The following is a 13004-nucleotide window of genomic DNA, read 5'->3' as shown; positions in this document are numbered from 1 at the left end:
TTTCCTTACTCGAAGAAATAACTATAATTATTTCACCACTTTGACAAAATGCTCGCTCGGAGCATAGGCCTGGAAACTGTTGCGTCAAAAACGAAGAAAGTTTTCCAAAATTTGATTTCGTGAATTGATCAATATTTTACTGTATATTTGTTGCAAACTATTTGACATGTATTTAATACTACATACATATTGTATTAAATATTTTCAACACATTTTTACATTTAATTCTGTTTCATTTTATTTTTAATATCATCAGACTCTTCAAAACGATGTGAAGAACCAAAAAACTAAACATGATGAATTGCTGGATATCATACAACAAATTTGTCTTGAGTCCCCTGAAGTTAGATTAAAGACTCAATCTTCTCACATCACATCACGTTATCAAGCACTTGACAGAACTCTTCAGGTAAAAATACAAACTTTGTCAAGTTTCTATCATAAATCTAAAGTAAAAATAATTTATGACAATGTTTTGACTAAATGTTAAACAATCGATTAAAATGTGTCCTAATATTAAAGCCACAAAGTTCAATAAATCTTTATCCTGCATAAAACATGATTTCTAACACAAATTTTCATTCATTACATTTTGAGAAAAATTACTTCTTTTCTTTTACATCCAAAAATTTAATTTATCCAGTGCTATATAAAATAATGAATGTTAAGAAAGAATGAAGCAGCGGAAATTGATTTGAAAAAAGAATGCATATTTAAACAAAATACCGATTGAAAGTCTCATACGAATTCAATGAAGTAAACCGTATAAATAAAGAATTCTGAGGAAAAATAGAAGCCCATATGTAGATGAATAGTTTCTAACTATAGTTTCTACTTATATTCTAATATTTTTCAGCTATGAATGAAAGTTGAGAGTGCCTTTGAATTAAATTAAGCTTTAACTTAATTCTAACTAAAAAGCTTAATTGTGCAAATCTTTTGTAATATTCGTTTAACTTTAAATTTGGTTAATTGTGTAGCAACCCGAAATGAAATGATTGAGTCTGAATGATAAATTCGAAATGCATTCATCATTGGAATTCGATATAATACTAGAAGTTACAAAGACTTCAAGCGATAATGAATTTTTAATTTCATATTCTGCTAATCAAATAAAAAGCTACGCTATTATCTTAAAACTTTTATGTGAATGTTTCATCGAAATGTCAAATGTAAAAACTAAAACCTTTAAAATAAACTGCGAAGGTAGTTATTGTTTTAGCCTTTAATGTATAATTCGTTCACCAGGAGTTGACTCCTGTCTCCGCCTTCATCACGTGGTATCTGCCAATGCTATTTCGCTATTTTTGGGAGAAGGTTGTGAACAAGGTTGCTATTTGGCAATCATACGACAAAAATATTTATTTCGCAATCTTTATGTGCATTTTTTTAACATTAAATGTGTCATAAATTTGATATTTCTCTCTTTTGAGTGAATAGTTTGTCTTTTTTGAGACATTTTGCAGGGAAAACAGAAATTTTTAAATTTAAAATACATTTAAGTAGCTAGAGTAACAAAGGGTATAATAGCAGATGATAAAGCGTATTAAGTGACTGAAAAAGAATTAACTGTTTGCGTTTGGTGCGCATTAAGGGTTGTTTCAATTTCAAGCGCGGAGACGTTTCTCTTCTTACTCCAGTGCTGAAATGAACTCTTCGTTGGAGCTAAGTGCCAACTCCTGGTGAATGAACTATATTTGTAAATACCGTGAAATCACCCTTTTTTGTAATTATCGTTACATCGGTTTATATATAATTAGCCGCATCTCGAGGTGCTGATTTTATATTTTGTAAGCGACGAGCACTGTATTAAGGCCTGGTTTCTTAGGACAGGACGCCGTCAGCTGGAAATCAGCGCTAACCTCTGATTGGTCCATTTGTGAGTTTGATAGTATACGTCATCGAACGCTCATCTTGAACTACAATTGCCGTCCAACTCAACTGCAGTTGGATTACAACGTGACGCTAACCACAGAAGCAATGGCGGACAACATCCAACAGTACATTGAAATCAGCCAAGATTTTGATTTTGATATTAAACATAGCTTCTTCATTAAACATAGCACTCTTCATTTAGCTCAGCTATAATGTGTTTTTTCCAGGACAAAGTCATTATTTGTTCTCTAAAACACTGGTCGACAATAACAAAATCAATACAAATTCAAAATAAATATTTGTTTACGTTATTAACGCATGCGCAATAAGAGATAAAGTCTGCGTTGGACCGACTGCTCACGCTGAGCTAACAAAAAAGTATTTTTTTAGCGTCAGCTCTTCCTCAACTTTCCGCTGACGCCCAGATAAGGCGCTAGTTCTAAGAAACCAGGCCTTGAGCTAACAAACCAGTATTTTGTTGGCGTCAGCGTTACGTTGACGTCCCGCTGACGCTCCGATAAGGCGCTTGTCCTAAGAAACCAGACCTTTAGAAATAGTTTTTATTTCCACTACGTTAAAGCTATCATATAATTTTACCAATTCTATGAAAAACAAGTTTTCTTTTTCGTACTTAGGAGGCCTTAAAGAGGTTGGAAAATCTTCTTCAAGTTAAAAAAGATTATGAATTGTCCAAAACTAATCTTCAATCTTGGCTCGTGGAGATGGATCAGCTTTTGCAACCGAATCTAGATGTATCTGGAGATAAAGAAACTTTGCAAACCAAATTGCAATTTCTAAAGGTACATGTTCGAAAGAATTTTTCTATTTATTCTTCTCAAAACCATATAATCGATTTAAAACTATAGTACATATTCCATACTACCATTTGATGTGGGTACGCTTAATAAAGCTCCCTTTTTTGTTTGCACGATATTTTGTTTTTGTTGCAGTCCGTTTTGATGTTGCTGTAATAATTTTTTAAAGAAATTTTTCCGTACTCGTCTTTGAACTAAATTTTACTCTGCAATATATGTTGAGAATTTTTTGAAAAAAATTATGTGCAGAGTACAATATATAGGGTATGAGGAAGTTTGTCAGACTAAATTCCAAAACTGACCAAATTGTGCAAAGCAATAGCCTTTGACATTTCATGTTTTAACTATCTATTAACGAAATTATCATAGTTTTAGAATTTAAAAGCCCTGCTTCGAAAAAAGTTATACAAATAAAATAAAAGTGTTAAGGGAAGTATTAAGACATTAAGGTATTTAATTTCTTTAAAATCAAATCTCAAAGTTTGGTAACTTTTTGTTGCAGCATAATTTTCAAAAAATTTAAATGACTGTTCTAGAATTTCGTTGCACCTTTGGATTTATTTAATTAGACTAACTTTTTAGAAAAAGTAATATTAGTATACTTAAAATAATGTTTTTGTTTGCAGAGATGGGAATTGTTTCATTTTAGTAGTTTTACCCTTGATGTGAAATATATCTGATGCAAAGTTGATTGTTTGATGTTGAATGTATTTGATGTAACAATGTCTTTAAAGTTGGAGAAAAAACTCATTGCACTGGCGTTTGTAACCACAGATCTGTTTAATTCCTTTAGGACCTGATGGTTAAAAAGGAAGAAAACGCTCCAAAACTTTCATCTGTCATCGATGCAGGTGAAGTGATATACCTTAGCCTGAGTATAGAAGGCCGAGATGAAATACGTAAAGAGATGAGATTGCTGAGAGATACTTGGGATGACGAGTGGGAGAAAGTCCAGTCTGCGATGAAGAACATCGAATCATCGTTGATGGCATGGGGAACATTTGAAGAAAGGTGAATTTGTGTAACTTTAGCTTAAAATTAATGTCATGTAGCTTTTTAGCTTAAAATTAATGTCATGTAGCTTTTAATCTAGAAATATCTTAGTAATAAAGCTTTTAAGCAAGCAGAATGTTAACAATAATTGAAGTAATTTACGCTGGCTAAGGTGAAAGTAAAACCAGTCAGTGTTATAAATCTAGCAAGCATTGTGTTTGACGACATAATAGTTTTACTAACTACGTTTCACTAAATGTCTGCATTTTAACATTTTTATTATATTAGGCAAGTCTCATGCTTTATAGTTAACTGGGAAGGAATTGTTTCTGGAAAAGACGCTTGAAATTGATTTAAATCAATTATAATTTCACTATAAGCACTTTTTATTGTTATTGCTCTTTGACAGTTATTGCTTTCTTTGCTCCGTGAGAGCTTTTTACAGTTACTATTGTAAAAAGCCCTCTTGCTCTCTTTTATAGTTACTATTGCTCTTTTTCGATTGTATACTTTCATTGCGCTTTGAGCCTTATTGTAGTTGACAATTATTCGTTCCATTCCTCTAAGAGATCTTTTTTACTGATTGTTCGATTATAATTATCTACATCTATTGGCACAATGAGTAGTTTACAATTTTTGCCCTTTTACAATTATTCTATCAGAACTTTTTGCACTTGTTTATCTTACAATTATTCGTTTTCTGCGCTTTGAGCTCTTTTTACATTTATTCCTCTAATACAATTAATTACATCTATTATTTCTAGTAATTATTTCCATTTTGCAATCACTGTCATTGCTTTCTAGAATAGAAGTTTTCTACACGTCTGTCAATAATTTATAGATTTAATAGAAAATTAAAATTATGTTCAAAAACTTCATTATTGTAATTTTTTTTAGCTGCAAACAAGTGTCTGTCTGGCTGAATGATTTATCTGGACAATTGGGAAGGGATGTGCCATTAAAACCAAATTTATCAGAGAAAAAACTTCAGTTACAAGGTTACAAGGTAAAATTAATTTAATAACAATCTCCATTTACTGGAGTTGAAATATTTCTAACCCCTTATTTATTCGTTAATTCTTATCTACTTAAAATATTTTACTCATAAAATTCAACCCTAGTTTCTCAAAATTAAAATTTTTAGTTGCATTAATTTGATTTAAAATTTGTACTTTTAGTGGGTGTACGGTACACCAAAAAAATGCAGACCACCCTGAATAACTTGTGATCCAGTGTTTGGATTTTCACTAATAGTTCGTGCGATATTTAATTTCAAAAGAGTCAGGTACTTAAAATTCAATTTCTTAGGAACTGTTCGACTAATTTTGCTACATAAAATTCTTTAAAAAGATGCAAAATACTATATACCTTACAATTCAAAATTTTTTCGTCTATTTTTAAATAAAGTAATGAAAAATAATAAATATGTACTAAAAGTAGTTTTTTATGCATAAAATTATCTTTGGATAAGCAAATTTTATAATTGTGTGTTAAAAAAAAACTCAATTCACTTAAAAAGTTCTCGAGTTATAGTGAAATACCAAAAAGTAAATTTAACATTAAGGGATCAAACTTTGGAGCACTCTCTTGACCAAACTATAGAGACCATATTTCCCAGACTGTAGGTCAGAAACCCGAATCCGTTGAAAAAAAGGTGTGCTTATTCAGAGAAAAACGTTTTTGTGTCTGATTTCGTAACTTAAAATGTCGTCGGTACTAATTAATTAGTATGTTTGAGGTCACCCCTTTGAACCATTAAGATTGAGTCCGAGAACGTGAAGATCCGATATTAGGATCAAAAGTTATTTAGTCCGTTTTTTTGAGCAATGTACAATTTCTTTTTCATTCTATAAAATAATATTTTTCAGACTAATTAAAACATGAATGCATCAATGTCGATAATTTTTTAGCCTATGTCACTATATCACCATAAATATATTATATCACTATAGTATATACTGTGTCATATGCCATCCATATATTTTATACTATGTCACCATAATTTATTTCAGGCCATGTCGCAAGGAATTTTGGCTTACCAGCCTGTTATTTTAAAGCTGACCGAGAAAGCAACATCATTGCCCGAATCTTTGTCCAAAAAGGAAGTTCAAGGGTTTAAATCAAAATATGACACTCTGATAGAAACTGTTAAGGTTTGTTAACTAAATACTTACTATTTTGCATTTTCATTGTGTGTTGTTTTAACCCTTTTCCTTATTTCTGCAGTCTGTTATTTTAATTTTTTTCACCATGAACACAGGTAAGGAACAAACTGTGTAACCCCTAACTTTTGACTGTGAGGGAGAGATTAAATCGGTGAAAAAAAGCTGTGATAGTTTTATATTTTTCTATTGGATAGATAATTCAAAAGGATAGTACTACGACTGCATTGCATTAAGTGTCAGTGTTAATTACATAAGTCAAGTGTCAGTGTTAATTTGATAATCAGTGTTACAAGTGTTAAATTACAGATTATTCCCAGCAAAATTCTAATGTAACTCTTCAAAATCAGTTTATTAGTAAATGATTTTTAAGATTTTCCAATAAATTTTTAAACAGTGAAGAATAATTAAGAAGAGAAATAATTTTGTACGAGTAACCAATAGGTTTTTAATTGAAATGCAAATTTTTTATTTAAAACTAGGGAGTTAAACACCCTGTTCGCTGCCGCTCACCAATCTCGAAGTTCGCTTTGCAATAGTTTTTTTTGTCGTATGCCTGTTTAGGCAGTGGGGGTGCGATTGTTCCTGTTTTTCAGTGGCGCCATCTATGGCCAGGAATTCGACTTCTGCCACGCCATTCACACAACCACAACCCGTTTATAGGGCGGGTCACATTCACACGCAAAGGATAAAGGACATAGAACACACAGAGAGAGAAAGAAACATCCATGCCTTGCCCGGGATTCGAACCCAGGACCTTTCTGATGCAAGGACAGTTCCCTGCCCCCTACGCAGGCCGGTCGGCTGCAGTAGTTGCTGCCTTTTGGAATAAAACAGTTTTTTTAGAAAAGTTTCAACTATTCAATTAGTATATTAAGGCAGTTAGTACAAAAACAAATAATAATTGTAAAACGGTTCATAAGATTAGAAATCGGTTTAAATAACTTTATCTTAAAATTTAGTATGGAATTATGTTATAATGAGAAGAAAAAAAAACAATTCTCCTATTTTTAAACTCTTGATTTAGAAAACAATTCAATCGAAATAAAAGAAAGTAATTATAACAGTGACAAAACTATTTATGAGAAAACAATATTATTTTATGACTTCCATTAATTCTATGCTGATGACAACCAAAACAATATGAAAATCAATGTGGGAAAACTGGATCGAACCCCGTGATTTTCCGGCCAATGAAAATGCAACAATGAAAAACTGTGTTAAACCTATATGTTTTCATGTTATATAGCGAAATTTCTATCAATTAAATCCAGTTCAGGTATTTTTTTTAAATTCGTACTTTCGTTGAGTACTTGTTCATGTACGTCTTCCATTTTAAGTATTATTTTTTATTCATCTTAGGCCAGGATTCTACTTTTAAAAATTTTTTTCACTCTTAGTATAATCACGCATCCTGCAACCCAGTGATTTTTTTCTCTTTTTTTCTGCGTCATATTTATTATACTAGCACCGTTTGATTATCTTACACAGATTATGCAATACCTTTTACGTTCGGTGCAGTGACGGCTCTACTAGCTCTAGGGTCAGGCACAGGCCCATTTCATATTCAACTGAACAAGATTTTAAAAAATGCATGTAAACATTATCTTTATGGATATCTTTACGTGCTTTATAAAATACTTCCTTGTTACGCATTTCAGGATAGAATAGTTACGTGCGATAAATACGTGATTGAGCATGAAGTGTATTCTGAGAAACTTGAACAGTTTCAAGATTGGCTGTCCTCTTTAAAAGCGGCAGTTGACACGAACATCGACCATGGAGATACTGAAGGATTGAAAGTTAAACAGATTGCGTTGTCCGTGAGTATGATTTATATTATAACAGTTAAAGTTGACATATTTTAGCTTTCGTTAAACGCTTTGTATTTAAAACTAGATAGCAAGGCAAGGTGTATTTTAACTCAGCAAAACCCCTTTAATGTAAACCTAAAACGATTTGTTATGCGGATTACGGGTAAACCTTCCAACCTTAAAACAAGATCTGCGACAATCTGCTCTATTCTACTAACGTTACCCTAGTCTAAAACCTTGGAAAACAACCTTTTATATAAAAACCTTAAATCTAGGTTAACTTAGGGTTTTCATACGTGAAACATTCCTTTAATGAAGCTAGTGTCTCAAGGTGAAAATAATCTTAAATCTAGGTAATTATAAGGTTTCTTTTCGCAAAGTTTAATATGCTCAGCTAAAATTCGCCTTGTCTTGAAATTTTGAAGGACAATGTAATTTGCTCCTATCGCAAATGTGACGTCAACTAAATCGTCATTATGAACCTAAGTGACCATTTTATCTAAGTGACAATACTTTTTAAAAAAAAGCTTTAAAAAATAATTTTTTAACCTTTTAAGATAAAAGGCTTGAGACTGCAATATTTTTGTTTTATTGAAGAAAAGTTTTTACTATAAACATTTTCGCGACTGTTTATGACGATATATGAATGGACTGTAAATTTAATGATTGGTTTTAATAAAGGACAATACACCATAGAATGTCCTGAACAAACGAAGGAGCGATATATTTTAGTTGATGCCAAAATTTTTTATTATAGGACGCTCCCTATAGAGCATCCTCAACGAACAACGAGCAAAGTAATTATAAACACAAACATTAAGGGGAGAATCCTTTCTGGCCCAAAGTCACAGGTGTTCCTCGCTCAAAGTTTTCCCCCCTTCCCTTTACAATCGCAGGTGGGGAGTTGACGCTAATCCATCGTACTTGAGATAATCTTTCTTTTCATAGGGGTTGATAGTCATGATGCGTTTATCTCTGATTGGCGCCACTTCCTCAATATTTACAAAATGTTATGATTTTACAAAACAAGAATAAAATTCGGAATTTTTAAAGACCGCTTTCTTTTCTGAGTGATTATTTTTAAAAATTTATTTATTGCAATTCGTTTAAAAATTTATTTATTGGTCTCGTTAATATTTATTATTTACAAAATGTTATGATTTTACAAAACAAGAATAAAATTCAGAGTTTTTATTAAAGACTGCTTTCGTTTCTGCGAGGTTATTTTTAAAAATTTGTTTATTGTTTTGTTAATATTTATTATTTATAAAATGTTATGATTTTACAAAACAAGAATAAAATTCAGAGTTTTTAAAGACTGCTTCTTTTCTGCGAGATTATTTTTCAAAATTTTTTTATTGTAAATAAAATATCAGTATTGTAAAGTTATTTCGTATTATTTTTAATCCCCTTTGCTCACAGCATTTTATGAAACGTAAAGTTAATTAAATATGAAATTTTTTACGACATTTTCTTAGTGTGTGTTTATTATTAAATTTTTTTTATTGATTATTTACAGCAATATTAGTTAATTAGTGTGATTTAATGCAGCCACATGCTAGGAACTAAACAGGACGAGGAACAGCATTCTTATTGTCACTAACTTTTTAATATTAATTCATTAACAATTTAATTCTAAATAGGTTGTTCCATAATTGCGAGATCAATTTTTTTCTTAGAATTCCTGACAAGGTAGAAAAACTACACATAGGTAGTCTTGAAGTAACATTTTAAAAAGGAAAATTATTAAAAATTGACGCAATCTATTAATTGCAGTAAATGTAGCATAAAAATATTTAAAAGCAATTCCTTTTTATCACATTTTAAAAGTGTTCGCTTTTCGTTTCACTTGCAATAATAAAATTGTATATTAATTATTTAATTCTGCTGTGATGAATCAGGATAATCTTTTATAAATCTTAATCATCTTCTCAAATATTTACCTTTTGACAAAAATTTTAAAACTAGCGAAGAGTGGTGTTTATGAAAAAATAAAAATTTTTTTGAATGTTTCTAAAATGAAAAAAAAAAAAATTACTTTAAATAGCTTCTCCAAAAATAGTTTAAAATTCAATACTATTTATTATTCTCATTCAATTTTGTTTAAGTAATCAGTAAAATAGATGATGTTATAAAAATCAAAGGTAAAATTTAATCTTGTAAAAATACTGTTAAATAGATGATGTCGTAAAAATTAAAGGTAAAATTTAATCTTGTAACAATACTATAAAACGCAAGTAAATCTATGTATTTTTTAAAATTTTTACTCTGATCTTTTAAAAATTATTATTATTTTTTTTTTCAAATACTTATTTTCCGCAAGAAAATAAACAGTCTCCCCTTTTTTTAAACTTTACTAATAATCCATTCCTCCGGAAAGTAAATTAAAAAAAAAAATATTTCATGATATCAGTATTTATTTTTCTTTCAAAATACAGGTGAAAATAATTTAAAAANAAAAAAGCTTTAAAAAATAATTTTTAAACCTTTTAGAATAAAAGGTTGGAGACTGCAATATTTTTGTTTTATTGAAAAAACGTTTTTACTATAAACATTTTCGCCACTGTTTATGACGGTATATGAATGAACTGTAAATTTAATGATTGGTTTTAATAAAGGACAATACACCATAGAATGTCCTGAACAAACGAAAGAGCGATATATTTTAGTTGATACCAAAATTTTTTATTATAGGACGCTCCCTATAGATCATCCTCAACGAACAACGAGCAAAGTAATTATAAGCACAAAGATTAAGAAGCACTCACCAAATTGGCGAACTATCTTTACATGGCAACGTAACACATTTAGATTCATAATATTTAACAAATGCTTTCCGGGTAATGAACTTAGGTCATCATTAAAGAATTCATTTTAATGCTTAATAGAGCATAGATTAGGTGAAAGTCTTGGGAGAAAAATGTTCTGAGGGATATAACCTTTTCTACTAGCTGCTATATTATTTTGTAAACGAAATAAACTCATGTTTGTGAAAATTGCAACACCATGAAGGAATCGTCATAATTGAATGAAATTTAATACACAGTTGGGTGGTAGTGGTACAAATAAATGATTAAACTTTCAAAGCAAACAAACAATAACAAGAGATCGAAATCAGTATTTTGTGTAGCCACCACGCACCGCAATAAGCGCTGCTACACGACGTGGCATGGAGTCAAGCAAATTTTGAATGTCTGTCTGAGGAAGAGCATTCCATATAGTTTGTATGCGTACCCAAAGTTCGTCTGTAGAAGCAACAGGACGAGGATCACGAGCGAGGCACCGACCAACGAAATGACACACATGTTCAATCGGTGACATATCTGGAGAATACGCAGGCCAAGGAAGAGGCTGTACCTGCCACAATGCAAGGAAGGGTTGAACAGTCCTAGCAATATGAGGGCGAGCATTGTCTTGTCGAAATACAGCGCCTGGCAAGGCTTGAAGGACTGGAACAGCTTGGGGCTGTAAAACTTCACCGATGTACCGGTTGTTGTTCAGATTACCTACAATTCGTAGCAATTGGGATCGTCCATGATATGCTATGGCATCCCAGACCATAACTCCGGGTGTTCGTCCACTGTGGCGTTCGATAATGCACTCCGGAAAGTGGCGTTCACCGGCATACCGTCTGACATGAATGCGGCCATCATGGTACCACAAATTAAAGCGGGATTCGTCAGAAAACACGACTCGCTGCCAATCAGCACGCCAGTCCCTATGCTGATTGGCCCATTGTAGCCGCAGGCGGCTATGGTTTAGGGTGATGGTGATCCTGTACAAAGGAGTCCTTGCGCGCAGTCCACGCTTCAGTTGACGTCTACAAATTGATGAACCACACAATGAAACACATGTAGCTATTGACCACTGTACTGCCAGTTGTCTAGAGGGAGCCGTACGGTCTGTCAGCGCCATGCGAACCAGGTGTCTATCATCGCGAGCTGACGTGTCATTTCGTTGTCCCCTCCCGGATTTCCGAGTTGTCTGACACTTGTCCGTCCACTGCTTCCAAACACGCATCACTATGCTGCTGTTACGCTCCACACGAGCGGCTACTGCACAATAAGACAATCCAGCTTCACGAAGGCCGATGATTCTCCCCCTTTCAAATTCCGTAAGTTGTTGAAATCTCGCTCTTTTTCGTCGAAGAGGCATAAGTAACGTCTGAGCTAACGTTTACCACTAGCAGATAACCATACACACCTCGCTACAGCCGTCTATTTAAACGGATCCATCCGCCGTTCAGAGGGCTCTGCTCAGCATACGTATGCGTTACTAGTCTGAAATTCTAATCATTTGCATATTATGCTCTACTTTGCATTTCCTGAAAATTTCAGCTCACTCGTGTAAGTCCTTCATGGTGTTGCTATTTTCACAAACATCAGTTTTTTGCATTGAAACCTTATTAATGTTTTGAGACTAAGTTTAACCAAGTAAAAATACTATTTCGACAATAATTTCAGTTAAAGATTATTTTCTTTTTTTCTTATTCATTAATTATGTTTGATAGACGGTGATGAGCTCTCTAGAAGAAGGTGAAGAGAAACTTCATGAGCTGCAACAAATACTTTCCTCGGTGCTGCAGCATACTGAAGCCGGTGGTCACGATGTCTTAAAATCTCATCTCTCTCAATTGAAAGATCAGTGGGAAAACTTCATGAAGCTGTGTAGAGGTGCCCACGACAGCATTTCAGAAGCTGTTCAAGATCGGGGCAGCTGTGAAGAAACAGTCTCCCTCCTGGAGCAATGGATTGCTGAGAAAGACGCAATCTTACGAGAACAAATATTGCGCAGCAATTTGAAAACTAAACAAGATCAATTGCAAACCATGAAAGTTAGTATCAGATTATTGATAAATGGGGAATGTTGCATTTTATACCTTTAATGTATATGTTTTTAACAAGTGAATATTTTTAGTCCTATTTTTGAGGTATATTACGTTTAAAATAATTATTTATGTGTTTTAATTCTTTGTCTATATTTTTTTATTTTTAAAATGGTGATCATTTCTAATGCTTGTATATTGTATTAAATTGCCTATGTTTTCTAAAGCAATGTCTTCTAAAACAAAGTTTTCTATAACATGAAAATTCAACAAAATATCTTTTCATAAAACTTTCTCTTACTTTGGGCTGAATTTGAAAACTGGTAAACTATAATTAAAACGGTTGTAAAAAATTGTCTATGCTTTGTAATAATCATAAAATTTGGGTGCGTGTTTTTTTTTAATAAATCTTAAAAGTGGTGTACTATGCAAAAGTTACTGACAGACAAGAAATAAATTGGACATAGTTTAAAAACAAATATTTTAATCGCAACATATCACTAATCTCAAATAAAAAAAA

At 32.2% G+C, this 13004-nt stretch overlaps 1 protein-coding gene across 1 annotated transcript in view; it reads left to right on the top strand.

Annotated features, from left to right (window-relative positions):
- Window positions 1–13004, top strand: part of LOC107446265 (Muscle-specific protein 300 kDa) — a 306020-nt gene that overhangs the window by 149756 nt on the left and 143260 nt on the right. The window contains exons 38-44 of the mRNA XM_071184003.1: window positions 257–409; window positions 2511–2675; window positions 3484–3701; window positions 4581–4689; window positions 5696–5836; window positions 7507–7668; window positions 12170–12493. Of these exons, the coding sequence (XP_071040104.1) occupies window positions 257–409; window positions 2511–2675; window positions 3484–3701; window positions 4581–4689; window positions 5696–5836; window positions 7507–7668; window positions 12170–12493 (1272 nt within the window). The remainder of the gene's footprint in view (window positions 1–256; window positions 410–2510; window positions 2676–3483; window positions 3702–4580; window positions 4690–5695; window positions 5837–7506; window positions 7669–12169; window positions 12494–13004) is intronic.

The sequence above is a fragment of the Parasteatoda tepidariorum genome, chromosome 8 (assembly GCF_043381705.1).
Source record: "Parasteatoda tepidariorum isolate YZ-2023 chromosome 8, CAS_Ptep_4.0, whole genome shotgun sequence".
NCBI classification, from domain to species: domain Eukaryota; kingdom Metazoa; phylum Arthropoda; class Arachnida; order Araneae; family Theridiidae; genus Parasteatoda; species Parasteatoda tepidariorum.
The sequence above is the reverse complement of the archived record's forward strand: the minus strand, read 5'-3'. Positions and strand labels throughout refer to the sequence as shown.